Below are 18,745 nucleotides of genomic sequence, written 5' to 3' on the forward strand. Positions count from 1 at the left end.
GGCAGGGACCTGGAAAGACCAAGTGGCTGCTAATCCTGCCACCAAGAGCCAAGCCACCTGGGTCAGAGTAACTAAAAGGTCAGCTTCTGCCACCAGTGAAGGGCACTTTTCTCGTCCAGTGGCAGCTGGAATGTCAAGTCAGATTTTCAAGTGCTCTCTTTCATCTTGGTATGCCATTCAGCCTCCTAAATGTTAAAAGTGGTTTTATCCATCTTGGGGTGATGTGGTCCATGGAGACAAATTTGAAATAATTTCACAGAATGATGAGGAGAAAGTCTTTATAGAACTCCCTTTAGAATGAGCCTCCAGGTGCTTGCTTTCCTAAGGTGCCTGCAGTGGGAATTTCTGCTGCTGCAGAGTCAGGGGAAAAAGGAAGGAACCATGCTCTGCTCAGCCCATGCATAGAGAATAGTAGGGCACCCTTCCAGAATGGAGGTCTCTTGCTTTGACCACTGCACTATTACAGAAAAACATAGGTCACATCTAATTTAGCTTTAAGAATTTGTATCAAATTAATCATATAGATACCCACATAACAAATGGACTCGTAGCTCTAAATGCTTGCAGTTTCTAGGAGTACCTAATTTGGCATCTGATTTAGACTCACTTTTCAGATTTTATTTTAGACTGGTGTGAGCATCCTTCCTCGTTCTCCAGATTTTTGTTAAGTGTTTATGATATCACACCACTCAACAAACTCTGTGGCCATTCTGAATTCTAATCCAAGAGATAGGTACCCAATCTCTTGGAAACATGAAAATCTGTCATGGAAAATGTACTTAACGGATTGTGGCAGATCCAAATTCACAGCACACTAACTTAATCTTAATGCTTTCCTTCTGAACAATGGACCTAATGCCACCCAATCTTTCAGTCTAAGAGCAATGCCTTTGCAATGCCAAAGGGTTGCACATGCACAGGTATTTTCCCCACCCTATGAGAACTTGTAAGAGAACCAAAGTAACTGTCATGGTTGGTAGATAAAATTTCAATTTGTGCATAAGAAAGGGGGTTATATTGATCTTTGCATGAGTGTTTTATTAAAACAATACCATAAGCAAATTGAGGAAATTTGATTCCATTATGAAGTTTCCTTTCACAAACATTAAATTAGGTTGACTTTTAATCTAGCCATGGTAGACATTTTTCACAGTGACATATAAACTTTTTTCATATAGCTATCAGTTTTAAAAATGCCCTTATATACCATTTCTGGGTCTCACATTAGAAGGAAGAATCCCTTTTAATAAAGGCAGGAAATATCTGAGACCCAAAGCTCTGTTGCTGTTTTACAGGCCATAAATCAGATTATTTTGCTGATTCACTGTGCCAATGAAGTGTTCACTTCTGCTGTAAGGCAAGTAATGTTAATACAGATGTAGTCTTCATATATGGGCTTTGAAGCACTCCTTACTATCAAAATTTGTTTTCTCTGTGATGGAATATGTGTGTTTATCTCCTATATGTAAAATGGCCATTGTTATGGTAGTCTTTGTCAAAGACTCTTTGCAGGTACAAGAAGTAATTAGTCTCATTTGACAGGGTACTGGCCCTAGCAATTGGTAGATTGGTTGATAATAAGGATAGAATTAGATCTTCTTCTTTCAGATCTCTCATGGCCTAAAACTTCTCTTGCTTATTTTGTAGAATATTTTTAAACCTTAGGTATCTTTATTCGGGACTTCCTTTTCATTTTGAGACTATTTGAAGCAATATGTAGCACTGTAAATCACAAAAAAACCTTCTCCAGAATTATGTGAAGAGTAAAATCAGTGATTTGCTGCAAGTCTACATCTGTAGATGATTGCAGATGATTGCACCCATGAGGCACATGGAACGATTACTAGCTGATGTAACATAAACCTGAATGTAAAAGACTCTGTACTGTGTGGAAAGTGCAGGTAAGGAGGAAATCTGTACAGGATCCAACAACAGCGGGGATTCTTGCATATTTGCATCTAGGAGGCACCCTGTTCAACAGCACCCACATGGACAGCTCTAACAGTGTCCTTAGTGTGGCCCTGATAGCAACTGCTCCCATGCTAAACATTGACTAAAGGTAGATGCACACAGATAAACAGTGAGATGTAAGGTAGAAGTACTTATCATAGCCCCCCAATTCTCAAGACTTGTATGCTCTCATTTAATTCAACAAATATATTTATGCTTTTTAGGTATATCAGATGCAAATACTTAAACAAATACTATCATATTGTATTTGTGACTAATAATTTTTACAATTAGTAGTGTCTGTTCACAAGAAAAGTAATTTTTCTCAATATTTAGCTTAACTTCTTTTACACACTTCATAATACTGTCACACTCTCAGCTACACCTTGTGCAATTAAACATTGCTAGGAAAAATACAGAGAAGAGAATAAAATCAAAAAGAAGAAACAGGCTAGCTGTGAATGTACCTGATTCTCTCAGTGGGAGACAAGGCTGAAGGCTGTTCTAAGATGAAGAAAACATCAACCTTTTTATAGAAGCCCAAATCAAAACCAGCTAAGAAGTATGAGAAAGAGAAGAGCTTGTCAGTACCACACAGGTATAGACAATAGTAAGGGATTTTGCTACCCACATCCACACAGCCAGCCAAGCCTTTCATTCATATCCTTTCTCTTACTTCCACTCAGCCCCACAGGTAGCATTCCAAAAATCTTTCAGGCATCCTAAAGAATAAAAGATTCAATTTTATATTAAGGCTCACACTGTGTAAGAACAACACCTACTTAAGAAGTCAAGCTCTGTGTCTAACTGTTGGAAGGAGTACTTGGGTTTCTACTGAGTTCATGAGCAATTTACTGTGGGAAAGCAGGAACTTCCTGTAGCCTCCCATCAGGTGGAATCTGATGAAGCTGAAGTCAGCTCACCTAGATGGGTGTCATTCTTCCCTTACTATTTATTCCTACCATTTCAGAACTTCCCTAACAAAAGGATTAGAGGTACTGGCTAAATTGGCTAACTTAGCTAATTGGTTCATACGTCATTAATTCTTTAGTTTCATGAACAGTTATGAGATAGACTTCTGTGACTTTTGCTTGTAACTTTTCCAGAGGTACTGCCAGACAGAACTTCCCTGGATTTCAGTATAACTCCCTCTTAGAGATTACACTTGCAAAGCTGGCAATACTAATACTAAGGTAATACTTTGGTGTTTATTTAATTCTACATGCAATCTATAAATATGCATATTAAAGGACAGAGGCATTAGCTGTAGATATATACTGATGTGGCCCATGTTGGAAAAATGATCTTCACAAGCATCTTGTGTAAGTACCATGTTATTAATGTACATTAAAGGGTGCAGACACTTGAGAGCCTATGGCACAAATCTTCCTGTATCATTGCTGTACAAACGTGTAATGGAGGCAAGTTTTGTAAAGAGAAAGGAAACACTACATATTTTAATAGGCTTTTAAAGCCTTTTAACATTGTCTCACAATGACAGCACACAGGAATATGGCTAGACGACATTGCTCTGTGACGGGTGCAAAACCATTTGTTAGGTTCCTTACAAGCAGCTATTAATGAAACACTGTCAGAAAAGAAGGCTGTCAAACAAAGTTCCAGAGCCTAATCTTGGCCTGGTTTTATTTAATTTTTTTACTCTTGATCAAGTCGATAGAAAATAAATTATACTCATGTCATTTCAGATAAAAGCAAACTAAAAGGTGGTACAAGTAATCAGGAGGAGAGAATTAAAAGTCCTTAAGATCTTGCAAATTTAAGAAATAGTCTGGAAAAACAAAAGTAAGTTTGAATAATAATGCTATTCAACAGAGACAAATGCAAGGGTTTACATTTTAAAATAAATATATAAATAAACAAATAAAGGATGGGAAACAGTGATGGCAGATCTTTCAGTAGGACACAAGGGCTGTAATAAATTAGAAAAACATGGAAAAGGAAAACATCTCACTGGGATGTAGAAATTGTAGCAGAGCTTAAAACCAGATAAAATAATGGCTCTGCTGGGGTATTCTGACAGTACTGCATTTCAGCTAGCTGGTGGATCAGCCAGAGAAGGTCTAAAGAAGGAGAGTAAGATCAATTTAAGGTATAAAATCCAAGTCTTCTAGCAAAAGACCATACATTTAGAAACACTTAGAACCATATGGAAGGCATAATGAAAGATGCAGACAAGCCTTTTTTTAAGGTTTTGTCTATGTCAGTAGTGAATAAGGTGGGAAATTATGATCTTAAATTCCATAAAGAAGAAAGATTTGGGTTATACTTTATGAAAATCCTCCTTAGAGGACAGACAATGAACCAACACAATAAGTTGCCTGGAAAGACTATGAAGTCTGCTTCTCATCAGGAGATGGCCTAAATTATTTTGACAAGATAACTTTACATTTATCAGTAGTCTATAACTATGTTCTTCCTTAAACAATACGTATATACTTGCATGGAAACATACATAAAACAGATAAACAGAACACCTCAAAATTAAAAAATAAATATATTCAGTTTATTTAAATGAGTACCAAGACTTACACTATCATCTTTCCAACCTTCATCCTTTAAAGTCAAAGCCACTTATAAAAATGGGACCAGAGCATGGCCAAAATCAAGGTGTTTTCCAAATATGAAGCTACCTAATTGGCATATTCACAATATTAAAAACTCTGATAAGTTCTACCTGATTAGGACACTTTGGTCTTCACCCAGTAATAAAACTGTAAAAATCCCTCCTTTTTACTTTCAAGAGAAGAAAAATAACAGAAATTATCAAATGCAAATATTCATAGCTTGTACTTATGTGCCACAAATTAAGAGTTACTAATTATACAGTAGCTGCCAAATTGCTACACTCTTGTGATTTTTGTAATGATAGATTTGAGGATCCAACAGGACAGGCTGCATCACAATATCTGCAAATGAAATACCAATGAATGTACCAAAAAAATAGTATAATTACACAGAAAATATTTATTTAATTACTTACTCGTTAACTACACAAAAAGATGCATCACAAAATGGATATTTATAAAATATTGATGAACTTGCAGGTTATAATCCTGTTCATAACAATCCTAATTTGAGGAAGCTTATTTAATATTTTTTGGGAAAGCTTCTGTGTCTTATCCAGTATTTTAAAGTTTAGTTATCAGCCTTCAACTGATATTTAACTTCTGGCTACTGTTCTGAGGGGTGTTTTATTCTGGTTCCCTATTTCTAGACAAAAACTACTTATCAGTCTCCTAGGTTTGTTAGCAATCTCTGACCTTTAAAATGCAATACTCAGAAATAAATGTTGATAAGGCATAACACTGTGACTCAAGAGACCAGAGTTTCAGTCCTGTTTTTTTAACCTGTTTTGAAGGCATCCATGGACAAACTATTTCATCTGTCTTTGGCAACCTGGCCCCATCATTAAAAACAAGCTGGTGTCCTTTATTAAGCACTCTGGGCATCGTTCAACTCTTCTACCCACTGAAGCTTGTCTAAGACACTGCAACTAGTTTTCCCTGGTGACTGCGTGGGCAGCTTGAACAACACCCTTCAATGCCAAAAAAATACTTTTCTCATAACAAGATAAGAAGGGTGATTTCAATCTGAGGTCTAATTATTCTGGCAATACCCCTATCTCATGCTCTCCTCCCAAACTACCAGGAACTACAGAACTTGAATGTGGATGGTTTTAGGTTCTAGTGTGAACTCAGCCCATGTTCATCCAGGCATGACAGTAAATCTGAAGGCTGACTGAGAGATAATACAGGATTATCCTTTGAAGTCTACAGAAGAAAAAAATATAGGAGATTTGGTACTATCTATGGTGTTATCCATCTAACAGTACTGGAACAAAGGGTATGCTTCTGACTTGCAGAGGGAACAGAACGTAGCTTGGCTGAAATCAGGTTTTTCTCCCTTACTCACAAGTAAAAAGAAAGGACATAAATGGCAGCTTTTGTTCATTAATTATTTGGTATCCCAGAGTACTTGTAGCAGGACTCTGAGGCTTTCTTAAAACTCCGTGGCTCATTGTGTATATCCAGAAACCTAAATATTCAGAAACCAACTGAAGCAATTTGAGCTACAAGGGCTTTCAATACTCAAAAAAACTTTTTTGGATTTCAGTCATTAAAGCTTTTCATTACCTTCAAATTCAGCTGAGGCCAGGATAACAGTCTGGAGCTCAAGCCAGAAAAATGAAAAAAAACCAGAAACAATCCAAAAAACCCTTTATCAGAGTCAAAGTGATGCATCAGAAAGAATTCAACCTGTGGGTATGCTCTGTCATTTGAAGGTACTTCCCTACCTGTCCTGAAATGAAAATTTGCAGCTGCAGGCTTCTGTTGAACCTTCGTCTTCTCAATAAATGTGAAATAACCACAATGTTTTGACAGAGTAACTGCATAGTTTCCATTTGAATGTGGATCTTACCGCAGCTGCCCATGCTCTTGCCACCTTTCATGCTTTTGTGTTCTACACTCATTTCCTCATGGGGACAGCACAATACATTGCAGCTGTCAGACAATGTATTCTCCTGGTGACTGCAGTGTTTTGCACAAAACACAAATTGCACCTGTATTGCAAAATCTGCCAGACTCAATCATTTTTCTGGCTGATGGTCGGACTTAGACAGTTTAGATCAAGATTGACACAGATACATTATATCATTTTTTCTCATATCTTCTGCTTAGTAACAAGATGAATATCAAAGTAATTCTGGATAAAAAAGAATTTTTTTCATGGAAATTACTACTAAAATTAGACAAACAGAAGGGATTTTATGCTCTAAAATTAATAAAAAATAAAACAGAAATTAGTCATTGCATTTGCATACTGGTGATAACCAACAGTTGACTCTTTATAAAATCAACAGTTCGACTCTTTACAAATTTTTACATTGCCTGGGATCCCAAATCCTGGGATCCCAGGCAATGTAAAAATATATGATAACTGCAAAGCAAATAGCACAGCTTCTCTTTCTAGCAGGTGCTCTACTTGAGTAGAATACTGATTGCACTTGATGTCTTTTCAGCACAGACATGAACTATCTGCTCCATTCATTTAAAAAACAGTTTTAAATGGATACTGAAATGGATTTTAGCAGTAGGACAGACCTATCTCATTAAAGCCACTGTAGCCCAGCTCTTGCCTGCTTAGTCCCAGATCTTCAAGGTCCATGCATTTAAATCCAGGTGGGCATTGGTAACCTTCTTCTAGCTCTCTGGAACAGTGGGTGTCTGGGATAGCTAAATTATTCCAGGTTACATTTCTGTGAAAAATACAAAATTAAGTTGTTACATAAACTCAGTCCATAACAAAACTAAATATTTGAAAGTGAAAGGACTAAAGGGAAAAGTTCATCAGCTGTTATTTTTACTATCTGATGTTCTTTGGTATACACTGTTTTCATTAATTAAGTAGTTATTATAAAGGGCAAGCTAATACTCTCCTGAAACTTCATCCTTATGTAATAACAGTACAAATACTACCAGCAGAAATTTCATACTAATGCCTAGAGACTCCATAAAAATGGAAACTCTCCAAGAAATGGAAGAGCTAACATTCAGCAGCTCCAACTGCTCTTAAATGCAATTTGAAGACAATGTTTCAGGCTCCTTTGCAGATCCTGAGTGTGTTCAACTGCAGTCAGTACTATGACTATGACTTTGACTTACAATGGCATTACCTGTGCTTGCTTTGACACTCCTTAGAAGGATCCTTGTGGATGACTTGTCAGTCAACCAAAGTATGTATTCAGCTTCTTGTAACTTGCTCAGTACAGGTTTCCACCACAGATGAAGGGTCACAGGAAAGAAGTCAAACCACTTACATGTGTAGTGCAATTAGCATCTAGGCACTGCTGTGACTGAAACAGATCTATGACTTACTTTTGGGTCAGTCCAGTAATGATTCGGTATAAGAGATGAAAAAATTTGAACTGGTTTGAATTGGTTCACTGATTTATATAAGTGACCATAACATTTTAAAATAGAAAGGTCATGAGACAAAGGCCAGTGCCCCAACACAATGTCACAGTGTTGGCTATTTTTTACTATTGTCAGAGGCTGAGCATCACTTGTTTTCCCAGTTTCTCTGGCAGCTGTGGTTGAGCTGCTGGAGGTTTTGTCATGCTGGACCACAATGAGAATTTAGGTAGCCCCAGCGCAAAGGGCCACAGAAGCTAAAAGGATAGGGAGGACAAGGTTGCTGCTCTCTGTTCTATTAAATATATGCCTGTGGCATGGACACATAAATATGGCTTATCTAAGTACTCCCAAACTTTGGGAAGGAGAAGCTCAGGCAGTTGATTCCCCCTAATCACTTACAGTGCCTGGTTAATAATCACAATACACAGTCCTTTGCCACAGACTGATCGCCCCATTTTCCCAGAAGTAGTTTAGTTAAGAGGTAACCTTAGGAAACCAACCCCTCCACCCTGAGCAGGTCCCTGCCAGGGTCTGCAAAGCAACACAGCACAGAAGTGAGGATTCACTTATGCTATGGGGCAGCTGAGCAAACCAAAGAGAAGAAAGGTCCAAATAAGGCTCCAACTCTTCTGGATGAGGTAAGCAACAACTGTTTTTCTCCCTGCTTGTATTCTCTCATCCAGCAAATGAAAAATCTTGATTTTTGGTTCAGTTCTAGGGCAATTTTAAATCAGACATGAAAAGCTAATCACAGTGAGTTCTAATCTGAGAAAAAAAAAATAGTAAATGGCATTTTCCATTCATGTTCAGGTTGATTTTGACTACCTGGTTACAGCAGAGACTTTTGACATAAAACCACCCAAAATGAATTGCTGAAAGTTATGAAAAAAATGTTGTAGTATTCACTCTGTTATCCTGAGACATCAACTAGTGTCTTAAAATACATAATTTAAAATTATCTTGCTTGACCACAGAAAAGGTGAAAATTTTCAGCTTGCTCTTAAGTATAATTAGTAACTTATTGTTCTTCTGAAAGTCCTTTTCCTTTAATCTAACTCACAGATGCATTTTGACAACTAAACTGGGCAAACAGAAGCTTTAATTACGTTATTTTTATTGCTCTTATGCACTGCATGGAAGAGCATTACATTATTTGAAATCTGTCAGTGTGAAACCAAAACATCCTACAAATTTTTTCCAAGGCAATTATAAATGCAGATAAATAATAATTGTGGCATCTATCCTGTAGTCATTTCTTTATGATACCAGAGAGACATAAATATCTGCACAGATGCACACAGAGACATGCACAATTCCAGATGGAGTTTTAAAGAACACCCTGAAATTCAGCAATGTGCATAACCAAAAAGACAGACAGATACACAAGCATATGTGTATTTGTTACACATTTGTAAATATGCTCAGCACGTGTCATTCAAGTATTTCAAAATTAATCTGTTCACCCTAATTTCTTTAAACTAGATGTTAATTCATACCCAATTTCATGCTTTATGTTAGATTTATGAAGCTGCTTTCCAAAAGCCATTATCATATATGGGATTAACATAAAACAATATTTTACATATATTTTTAGAAATTAAAATTAGTTCATTGGCTCAGGCAGATTCAGAACTCCAGCTACTAATTATGAATTACACATTATGGCTTGCATTAGAAAATCCCTCAAATCCCAAGAGGGCAGCAGCATGAGGGCATATTACTAAAAACATTGCTGGTTCTCAATCACTGAAATACAAAGCATTCATTTAAGTGCTTCATTTAAACTTTGATAATTTTTTAAATTTAACCTCATTTTGAAGGAAAGAAAAAAAGCTGTCTCCAAGCACTGAGTATGATTTAGGCTAAAAATCAAGAGTCTCTGCTTATAGTACCTGTACAGATACAGGCCTTTTTGGACCACTATCCCTTGGCAAGATGTGTTCTGCCTCAAGACAGTAAATAAGCCTAGACTAGTACACATGGACTAGAGAATATTAGATATCTAGAAGTGGCTAGAATATCACCAGATGTTTTCAATAGAAGATGATTTAAATTTTATTCCTTCATTGGCCATACTCAGTGTCAACTAAGTACTGAGATACTGATTCAGCCTGTAACTAGTTTCAAGCATCTCAAAAGTTCAATTAGGCAATGTGCTTAAATGTCTTGCTGAACAGGATAAACTGCCTGAATAAATTTATGAACAATAAATAATTTATTCCTATAGTCAAACAATATTTCTGTGTAGAGTATTCAGTGTCCGTGAAGTGCAGCATCAACCCAACAGGCGAGCTGAGAAATTAGTTCTCCACAAGAATGCCAAGAATGGGGAAGGAGATAATGGACTCCACTTCACTTGATAGGCATCTTTCAATAACAAGATTGTTGCAAAAGACATAGAACTGTTGCTCTGACATGGTTTTGAGTTCCTGAAGAATGTTATGATTACATACATATGTATACCAAAGGAAGGACATGAATTGATGCCTCTTGGGAGTACAGTGACTGTTTTCCATGGCATCTGTTACAAAACTGGTCTTTCAACCACCATGTGCTCATGTGAGAACAATCCCTCTTTCAGCACCTTCTACTTATTGGAGCAGCTCTTCAAAGAGGGGTTTTCACACCTTATGAGACAAATTACAGTGATAGATTCTAGCTTCCTGTTTTCTGCTAGCCTGACTTTCTCTGAAAATATAGATGGGAGAAAAAAAAGGCATTTTTTTTATTCTGGTATTCTATTAATTTTCTAAGATATCACCGAAAAGCCATTCCAAATTATAAAGCTTCTTGTGCAGTTTCCAGATAATCTAAAAAAAACCCAAAACAAAACCTAAGTAGTATACTTATTGATAAGGTAATAAAAAATAACTTCAAATGGTTAATTAGGTAAAGAAGTTAATAAGCAGAAATGACTTAACTGGAGCTGAAGGATTTTCTGTATTTGTTAAAAGGCACCCTATGTCTGTCCCTGTACAAAACCAGGCACTGCCCAGCTGCTGACTGGAGAGCTACTGCGTGTTAAAAATATCATAGCAGACATAAAAAATAGCTGGTAGACCATGATGCAAATAAGTAGCAATGGTGCAGCTTCCAAAGAAGAAGCAATACATTAATTCGGGCTCAGTGGAATTGGCACTGTGTTCTGTGCTATCCATTTTCATTAGTGACCTGGGGGACCCTATGAATCCAGCTTCATCAAAATCACACCAAGCATATGATGAAGAATAACAAAAACCTTTGAGAACAGAGAAAGATTATGCAGTTCTGAAGACTTTAAAGGTTGCTCTCAATAACTGTGATTTAATGTCAAGCAACAAATTCAGAAGTTGATAGACCTAAACAAAAAATGGACACTGCTGTATAGAAAGTACTAATGCAGAAATAAGCTTAGATCAGATGATTGATAAAAGATTTTTCTTTTAGATATCAAGAATTATAATTTTTTCTTCTGCCTAACTCTGAACATGCAATTCTGAAAAAAATATCCAATCCTATGTGTTTCGGAAGAGGTGCTTCTGCTTTGCCATACTGCCAGAACAAGGCAAAAACACCAAGCTAGTGAGACTCTAGCAATAAAATTTTAATAAATCCAGAGAACTCCATGCTACAAAGACCTTGCTCCTGAAGCTCAAATTAAATGAATGTTGAGCTAGGATCTCTCAATAAATGCTTTCTGATGAAGTAATACTGTGTTTCTACACTGACTTTAGACAAGTTATCTGATTAATATTAATACACTCCTCTCTTACATATATAGATCAATGATATCTAATTAATTTGTCTTTATTCTGAAAATCAGGGTGATCTACTACCATAAAACAACTTCCCTGCACCATTCAACACAATTATTATAGTCCATGAACCTATTTTTTAAAGCTTTAAATTTTATCTTATATCAGTAGTTTATCAAATGAGATGTAATTTACAAGCTGAATTCATAGTGGGAAAGTAAGGTCAGCTGTGTCATAAGCATTCTGTTTTTAACAATGTTTTGGAGCTTTTTTTGAAACAACAAAATATCAAAGCAAAATATGTATAGATGTATATTAATGGTAGTGGAACCTCTCAAGTCACAAATCTGATATTGTAAATGCGAATTGCTAGGCTAGCAAATAAAAACTTCTTTTTTGCAAATATATTTCTAATTCATTGAATCATACAAAAGAACAGATTCTCACACCAAATACAGAGTAAGTTGTTTAGTCACCAACACTTCACACTCTAGATTTAAAGCTCCCTCCCATAACTGAGTCCATGCAAATAGCTAAAACTTGTAACTCAATTTTATTTTCCTCACACTGATTACTGCTGCCTCGGGGATGCCTTATGGTAGCTCTCAGTATTTAGATGCTGATCTAGGTGGTCGCAGGTCTCTGAGAGCCCTGTGTCCTACTTGGGCACCTTGGATACACCAATGACACCAAATGCCTGCCCATGTGTAAGTGCATCAAGTTAAAAACCCTTCAAGTTACTAAAAAATTACACTTCCTATGATCAGCCAAGTAATCAGCCTTCGTTTGTTCTCCCCTTGTACCTTCAGCCAGTTATAGATCATATAATCTTGTTCTCCAACCAAAAGACCTTCCTTAAGGAAGAGAATTTACAGAGATAAAAAGAAAAAATACTCATGGCATAACTATAATTAATGGCTGTAATTTTATACCAATAAAAATGAAAAAAATCTATGATTAAGATTCTTATGACAATATTATACAGACACATTGTGCAGAAGGGAAGTTTTAAATTACTTTTCTAATTAGAACTTATCCTCTTAAAGGCTCAGATAATTCATGGCAATTGCTATACACCTGATAATACCATTAGGTAGTAAAAAATATTTGAATTTTTGTTTAGTACTCCAAGTTACATTTGTTTTCAGAAACTCTGGGAACTTGAAAGACAGGAAGCCAAGATGGAAAATTGCTTGCTTTTTGCCTGATTCCTTGCGAAAAGTAAAACTGAGAAAGGTGTTACATAGTGGCCATGAAAACAACCTAAGCACCTAGGCAAATTTCCTTTGATTTTTCCTTTTATATTTATCTCTTATTTCCAAAGCCATGTCTTAATACTTTGTGTGCTCATCCAATCAAGTACTTTTCTCCTTCTTCTTTTTCGTCTCTAAGTGGGAAAATCTGCACATACAACTGCTGATAAGAGATGGCTCCTAGACTACTTCCTTACACTAGTGCTCTTTTTACAGGCCTAACAATAATAACAGCTGATCCTGCCAATTGTTAGAATAATAACAACATTGTCCTATAATAATTTTAACAGCTTTCTTTCACAAAGTCTTCTGTTTACTATTTTCATAATTATTACCCCATTATGACCTCAGCTTAACAAGGACAATATTAACAAATAAATCACTGATATTGATATTTCTAAAATTTGCAGCAGTAAATCATATGATTGGGCATAATTATTTCAATGTACACTCAGTGTGAGTGAACTTTCCTGTCGCTGCAGTGAGACACATACATGATTGTTAACTTCAGAGAAATGGCACCATACCTCAATTGAGTTCTACTGATACACCTTCTAATTTGTGCAGAAAGAGATTGCAACTTAGAACCATGCTGCTGCTGGAGCTATTACAGGTTCTAGAGAATCCAGTAACTGTCATCCAAAATCACTGGTGAAAGCGAAAGAAATGTCAGAGAGTATCTCTCTGATTTAAGGACTGCACATTTGTTTAGGCAAAATTGTTCCTCTGATGTTTTATAACCTTAGTAATCCCAAGTATTCCTGAGGGTCATTTTTAAATGTTTAACTTTTGGTCAAATTTAAATCTAAAGTTTCATGTACCATACTTTCAAAGCCAGTTTCCTGGTTTTAATCCAACAACAAAATCTGTGTTATCTTTTAAACTGTAAGTGCGAGATCTTCATCTGTATTTAATGTTTCTCATAATTATATCTGTAATTATAACAATAAAGCTTTCAACTCTTTCTGGTAACAGATTTTCTCTTATATCTATTCATTACTTTTATCATATTGAAAGATAAGATAGGGCATGCTTAAGGACTCATGGCTTTACAAACAACATAAACACAAAGCTTAAGCTTTGGCAACATTCCATATTTTACATTTTAGCTTGGCAAACACAGATTCTACTAATCAAGAATTAGCAACTGAAGAGAATATCAGACAGCATCTGCTAGGGATAATTATATTCAAATCAACAAGCCCAAATAACCAAGGGCATCTCTTCCACTAATTTTTGATAAATCTTGAAATAGCAGGGAAATTCCAGAAGAATGCTAATGTACCATTAATTTTTAGAGAAAAAGCAGCCCAAGTGCTTAGCCTAACATCAAGCAAAACAAAAGAAAGAGCAAGCTGATAAAAAGTCTAATTGGTAAAGAGTAAAGAACATTAAAGTAATAAATGGCAGCCAGAATGGATTTAGAGAAAATAATTCTCATCATAGTAACATGATTTTTGTAAGATTACAGATTTGTCAAATAAAATTGCCTATCCTGGACATTGTAAAGCAATTCATTCAGTAACACACGACTGATTAAAAAGCTGGCATTATATAATATCAATAAAGTACCAGCTAAATGGGCTGAAAACTGATTAACTGACATGTCAAAAAATACTTCCCAGTGAAATGATCACAATGATCTACCAGAATCAATGAGGGAGAAACATATGAAAATACAAATAAGGATAGAAACATAAATAACAAGAACAAGGCATTATGACAAGTTATCAGAATTACTTGGTTAGCTTGATCAAACAACCTAAAATGTGCTTTAATACAGCCAAATGCAAGGTTATAATGACAGGATCACTGAAAGCAAATCTTATTGCCTATGGCCTATAGATTAAAAGGGATAAGAGGATGGAAATACTGTGTTATAGAATATAGGTGCCACACAAAATTTGAGATGAGGGGATATAACAAGGCATCCTCTCATATTAATAACATCATAGCAAGAAAAAACTGCTTCCCCGGACTGTACACACAAAAGCAATAATGAATTAATGTTCCTCTGCATATGAAACTCATAGAAATTATGATTAGTATTATATACAGGTTTTTGATCACAGTTTAATATTTTAAAAACTGAGGAAGTCATAGAAAAAAAATGAAAATTATAACACTGAAGAACATGGTTTGCAGTAAAAGACCTAAAAGAGCTAAATAATGTTAGTTTATTGGAAAACATATTGAAAGGTGCTTCAATTGTTCTAAGTGGATTCACACAGAGAAAATACTAGGAATTAAGGTTCTGTGTAATCTGGCATAAAAAATTATAACACGAATAAGAACAGAAAGCTAACAGTTGAAGCCAGAAAAATTAAAATTATGAATTAGGAATATTTTTTAACAGTGAAATAGTTTTTGTAAGAAACAAAAAGTTCCATTGCTTATAACTGTTCTTATGCAAACCAGTCAAGAATAGATACAAAGCTAGGAGATGCACTAGAGTCAGACACAAGCTGAAAGGTGTCATAGAAGGGAAACAAATTGAAGCCTGACTAGATGATCCAGTAGTTACTTTTAATCTTAAATTCAATATACAGGTACTGTAATATCTTGCTACTGCTAATATATTTTCTTTCAGTAATTTTTCCCAGTGTAAATGACTTTTTTAATATCTTGAAATTCAGTTTAGATCTTTTAATCACTATTTATGTGTTCACTTTCAGGCTTCAGCATTGGGTGTTTTTTTTGCCAGTTTTCACAATCTTTTAGTGTCTAAATTGGAGTCTGTGGATGGAAGTTGGATAGTGTTACTTTTTTTTGTCAATTTTAGAAGACAAAATTTATTTACATGTTTATTCAACAAATTAAGAAAAGCAATGGTCTTACACACTTTCTTCTTCTGCCCATATTCAGTAATAAGGCACCATTATATCAGACTGCCCATGATGTGAGCCAGCAATACTGAGTAAAGTTGGGTTTGATTTTGATTTTAGCATTTTTTTATTTCACATGTGACCTAAGTTAGGATCTAAAAATGTACCTTTGATGTTCCTTCTATTGCTACTCACTGCACAGGAATTTTGAACAGATTCAGATTAAATCATTAACCTTATCTCACACTTCAGGGTGCAAAGATCCAACACCTCTTTGCTGAACCCCTAGAAGCAGCTGCACAAATAAGGACTGCAGCTCTAATGTCCTGACTTACCCTACCTCATTTTATGCAATGAAGACAGAGAGAAGGAAATACATCTCCAGAGGTCCAAGGTCAGTGGGTTCATCCACACTCCTGAGGCACCCTTCTCTCTCTGACAGGTGGAGAGGAAATTCAGGGTATTTAGATTCCTAGCAAAGTCAGATGATTCTGTCCTGACGGCAGATCACTTATGTTACACAAAGGCAACAGTGTCATGCAATGAATCAAATGAGAATGCCCAAATGAAAACAGGATGATTGCAGGTACTCCACAAATTTGACAAGCTATTGGTTTGATCACTTGTTACTGGCATTAGAAGAAATTAAATTCAACTTACTCAGCCATTACCTTTCAAAGTAACTAAGTCACTAAAGTTCACCACAGAAAAATGAGTAAAAGAAGAAATATATCCTATGGAAAGTGCTGAAATGTACATACAAGCACTAGAGAAAAAGCTCAAAAAAGAAAATGTCAGAGGTTCCAGTTTGCATTTGTTTATAAAGCAGCCTGCACAAACAGTACTATTTTGAGATTTCATCAAATTCCACATGACATAACGACTCTATGACACCCTATTTTTGTGACTGCAACTCTGTCTGTCCTGACAGAGCTGAATTCAAATGGCAATTGCATGACATGTATGCTAATGCAAAACTTGTTTCAGAAGAATCAAAACAACATGAATTAATGGCATTGACACAATGAAGGAGCCTGTCACTCTAAGTGCTTAATACACAGGACATAAACAGTTAAAATCAAGAGTTAAAATCAAATCCAGCTAGCTTGCATGAATCTGCATGTCACTGAGGTATATTTAATTAGACTTATTTACAAGCTGAAGTGATCTCATACATGTAGTACTATTATAATCCAAAACAGCATTTATAGAATTTAAAAGAAATATTTAAAAAGACCTCTCTTGTCTTTTAAATTGCAAAGCCATGAACTGGAATTTGTATAACAATCTAAGCTAAAGACTGTAACCAAGTTGATTTTAAAGTATGTTCAGAACCACTTCAAAAAATCCAAAGTTATATATTTGGAGTTCTCTGGATGAAATACAGAAAACTATCTTCTAAATTGCTGTCTAACCACTATACGGAAAACACAAGGCCAATAATCTGCACTGTAGGATTTGAAAATCCCAAGACTGAAGTTCATATGGGAATTACTTCCATCAAAGCTTACAAGCACTTTTGGATGCCTCACCCATAAAGCAGAGTTAGCTACAACCAATGAGTGGGGAAGGTTTTCCTGACTCTTTCTTTGGACCACTGCAACATGCAGTTTTATCTCACTAGACTTTTTCCTTAGGCACCAGACAGGGTGATCGTCAGCATGACAAAAAAATACTGCCCTGAATCCAAATCTGAACTACATGCAAAACTTATTCCTTCCTAAAGGTTGTGTTGCAAAGTGTAAAGACCATACACAGGATGCCTTCATCAAATGCATTTACACACACCAGTCACAAACATCTGAAATGGCAGGAGATGTGACTTAGCCCAGAAAAAGGGGCTGAGCACCTAAGAAAAAATTTTCAACATCACCCAGCTAGCTCAAAAACAAAACTATGGCCTTGTCAGATGGCCATTTGGTAACTGGACATCTGACAAGGCCCATCTGCCAAAGCTCTCACTTTAGCTGCGAGAAAGCAGCTCAATATCTCCATTTGATAGCATGACTGGTACTCAAAGCAGGCAGGAAGACTTACTGCCAAAACTGGACTGCTGTTTTATCTGGTGAAAGGGCTTCTCTGTTAGGGCATTGCAGGCAGAAGTATCATTAAAGTACACAGCTGAAGACCTATAGTAAGGTCAAATAACTTTTTCAGGGATCTAAAATATTGCTGGATTTCCAAGAGACCCAAATATAAAATCTCAAATTGGTCTAGCCTTCAAGTCTCCAGGCTACCTCCAGCTCTGAAGAAAAACTAAATGAGGCATTGACAGTTTGTAACCAAAGCTTTGTACTCAAATAGCAGCTGAAAAGCCCTTCTCATTAACCTGCCAGGTAGGTGTACAAGAAGTTAGTTTGGATTGTAGTTTTAATACTGCCGCCGGGCAATGGCCATGACAATCAAGAAGAGAGGCAGACAGCACAAAAGGCTAAACTGCAGCAGGTAATGATTCTTGTTCCTGCTGCCTTGGCAGGCACCACTAAGAAGGAGAAGGCATGAAGACGCTAAGACTTTATTTGAAGCAAACTTGAGATGAAGACAAGGAGCTGAAAGGAAGAAGGTGGCAGTGATGTACAAATTTGTGAAAAAATCTGGTCAAATCACACATCCGTGAACCCAGTACAGCCTGCAACAACAGGGACAGAAGGGTGGTAAGTATTTTAGGCACTGGAAAAGAGCGAATGTGGTATGCATTTGTGTCAAGTACAAACAATGTACTTTACTGAGTATAGAGGCAGGTCTTCTACATTAAGGAGAAATGTTGGATTTGGGGGCTTTTCTTGAAATTTATTAAAAACTCTTCTATCTTACATGAGAGAGGGAGCAGGGGAGTGAGAGACAAACTAAATAAGTGGCTAAAAAAGCAGTGATAGGAGACAGATAAAGATCGAGTACAAAAGTATTTTATGTAACTGGAACAAAAAATAAATTAATAATAGCACCTCTGATAGTAAAAAGCATGTTTTGGTGGGAGGTTTGGACATTCCATATGGGGTAGGATGAAAAATGAAGTTGGAACATTCATGAATAGGCTCTCACCTTAG

The 18,745-nt window shown here is 36.1% G+C and overlaps 1 protein-coding gene across 2 annotated transcripts in view; it reads right to left on the minus strand.

Moving 5' to 3' along the window:
- The window catches only part of NALCN (sodium leak channel, non-selective), a 212,108-nt gene that overhangs the window by 164,488 nt on the left and 28,875 nt on the right, over window positions 1-18,745 (minus strand). For both annotated transcript variants that reach the window (XM_041423382.1, XM_041423381.1), the window contains exon 6: window positions 7,074-7,228. In XM_041423382.1, coding sequence (XP_041279316.1) covers window positions 7,074-7,228 — 155 coding nt within the window. The remainder of the gene's footprint in view (window positions 1-7,073; window positions 7,229-18,745) is intronic.

This window comes from Onychostruthus taczanowskii, unplaced genomic scaffold, assembly GCF_017590055.1.
Source record: "Onychostruthus taczanowskii isolate IOZ18803 unplaced genomic scaffold, ASM1759005v1 scaffold77, whole genome shotgun sequence".
Classification (NCBI taxonomy): Eukaryota; Metazoa; Chordata; class Aves; order Passeriformes; family Passeridae; genus Onychostruthus; species Onychostruthus taczanowskii.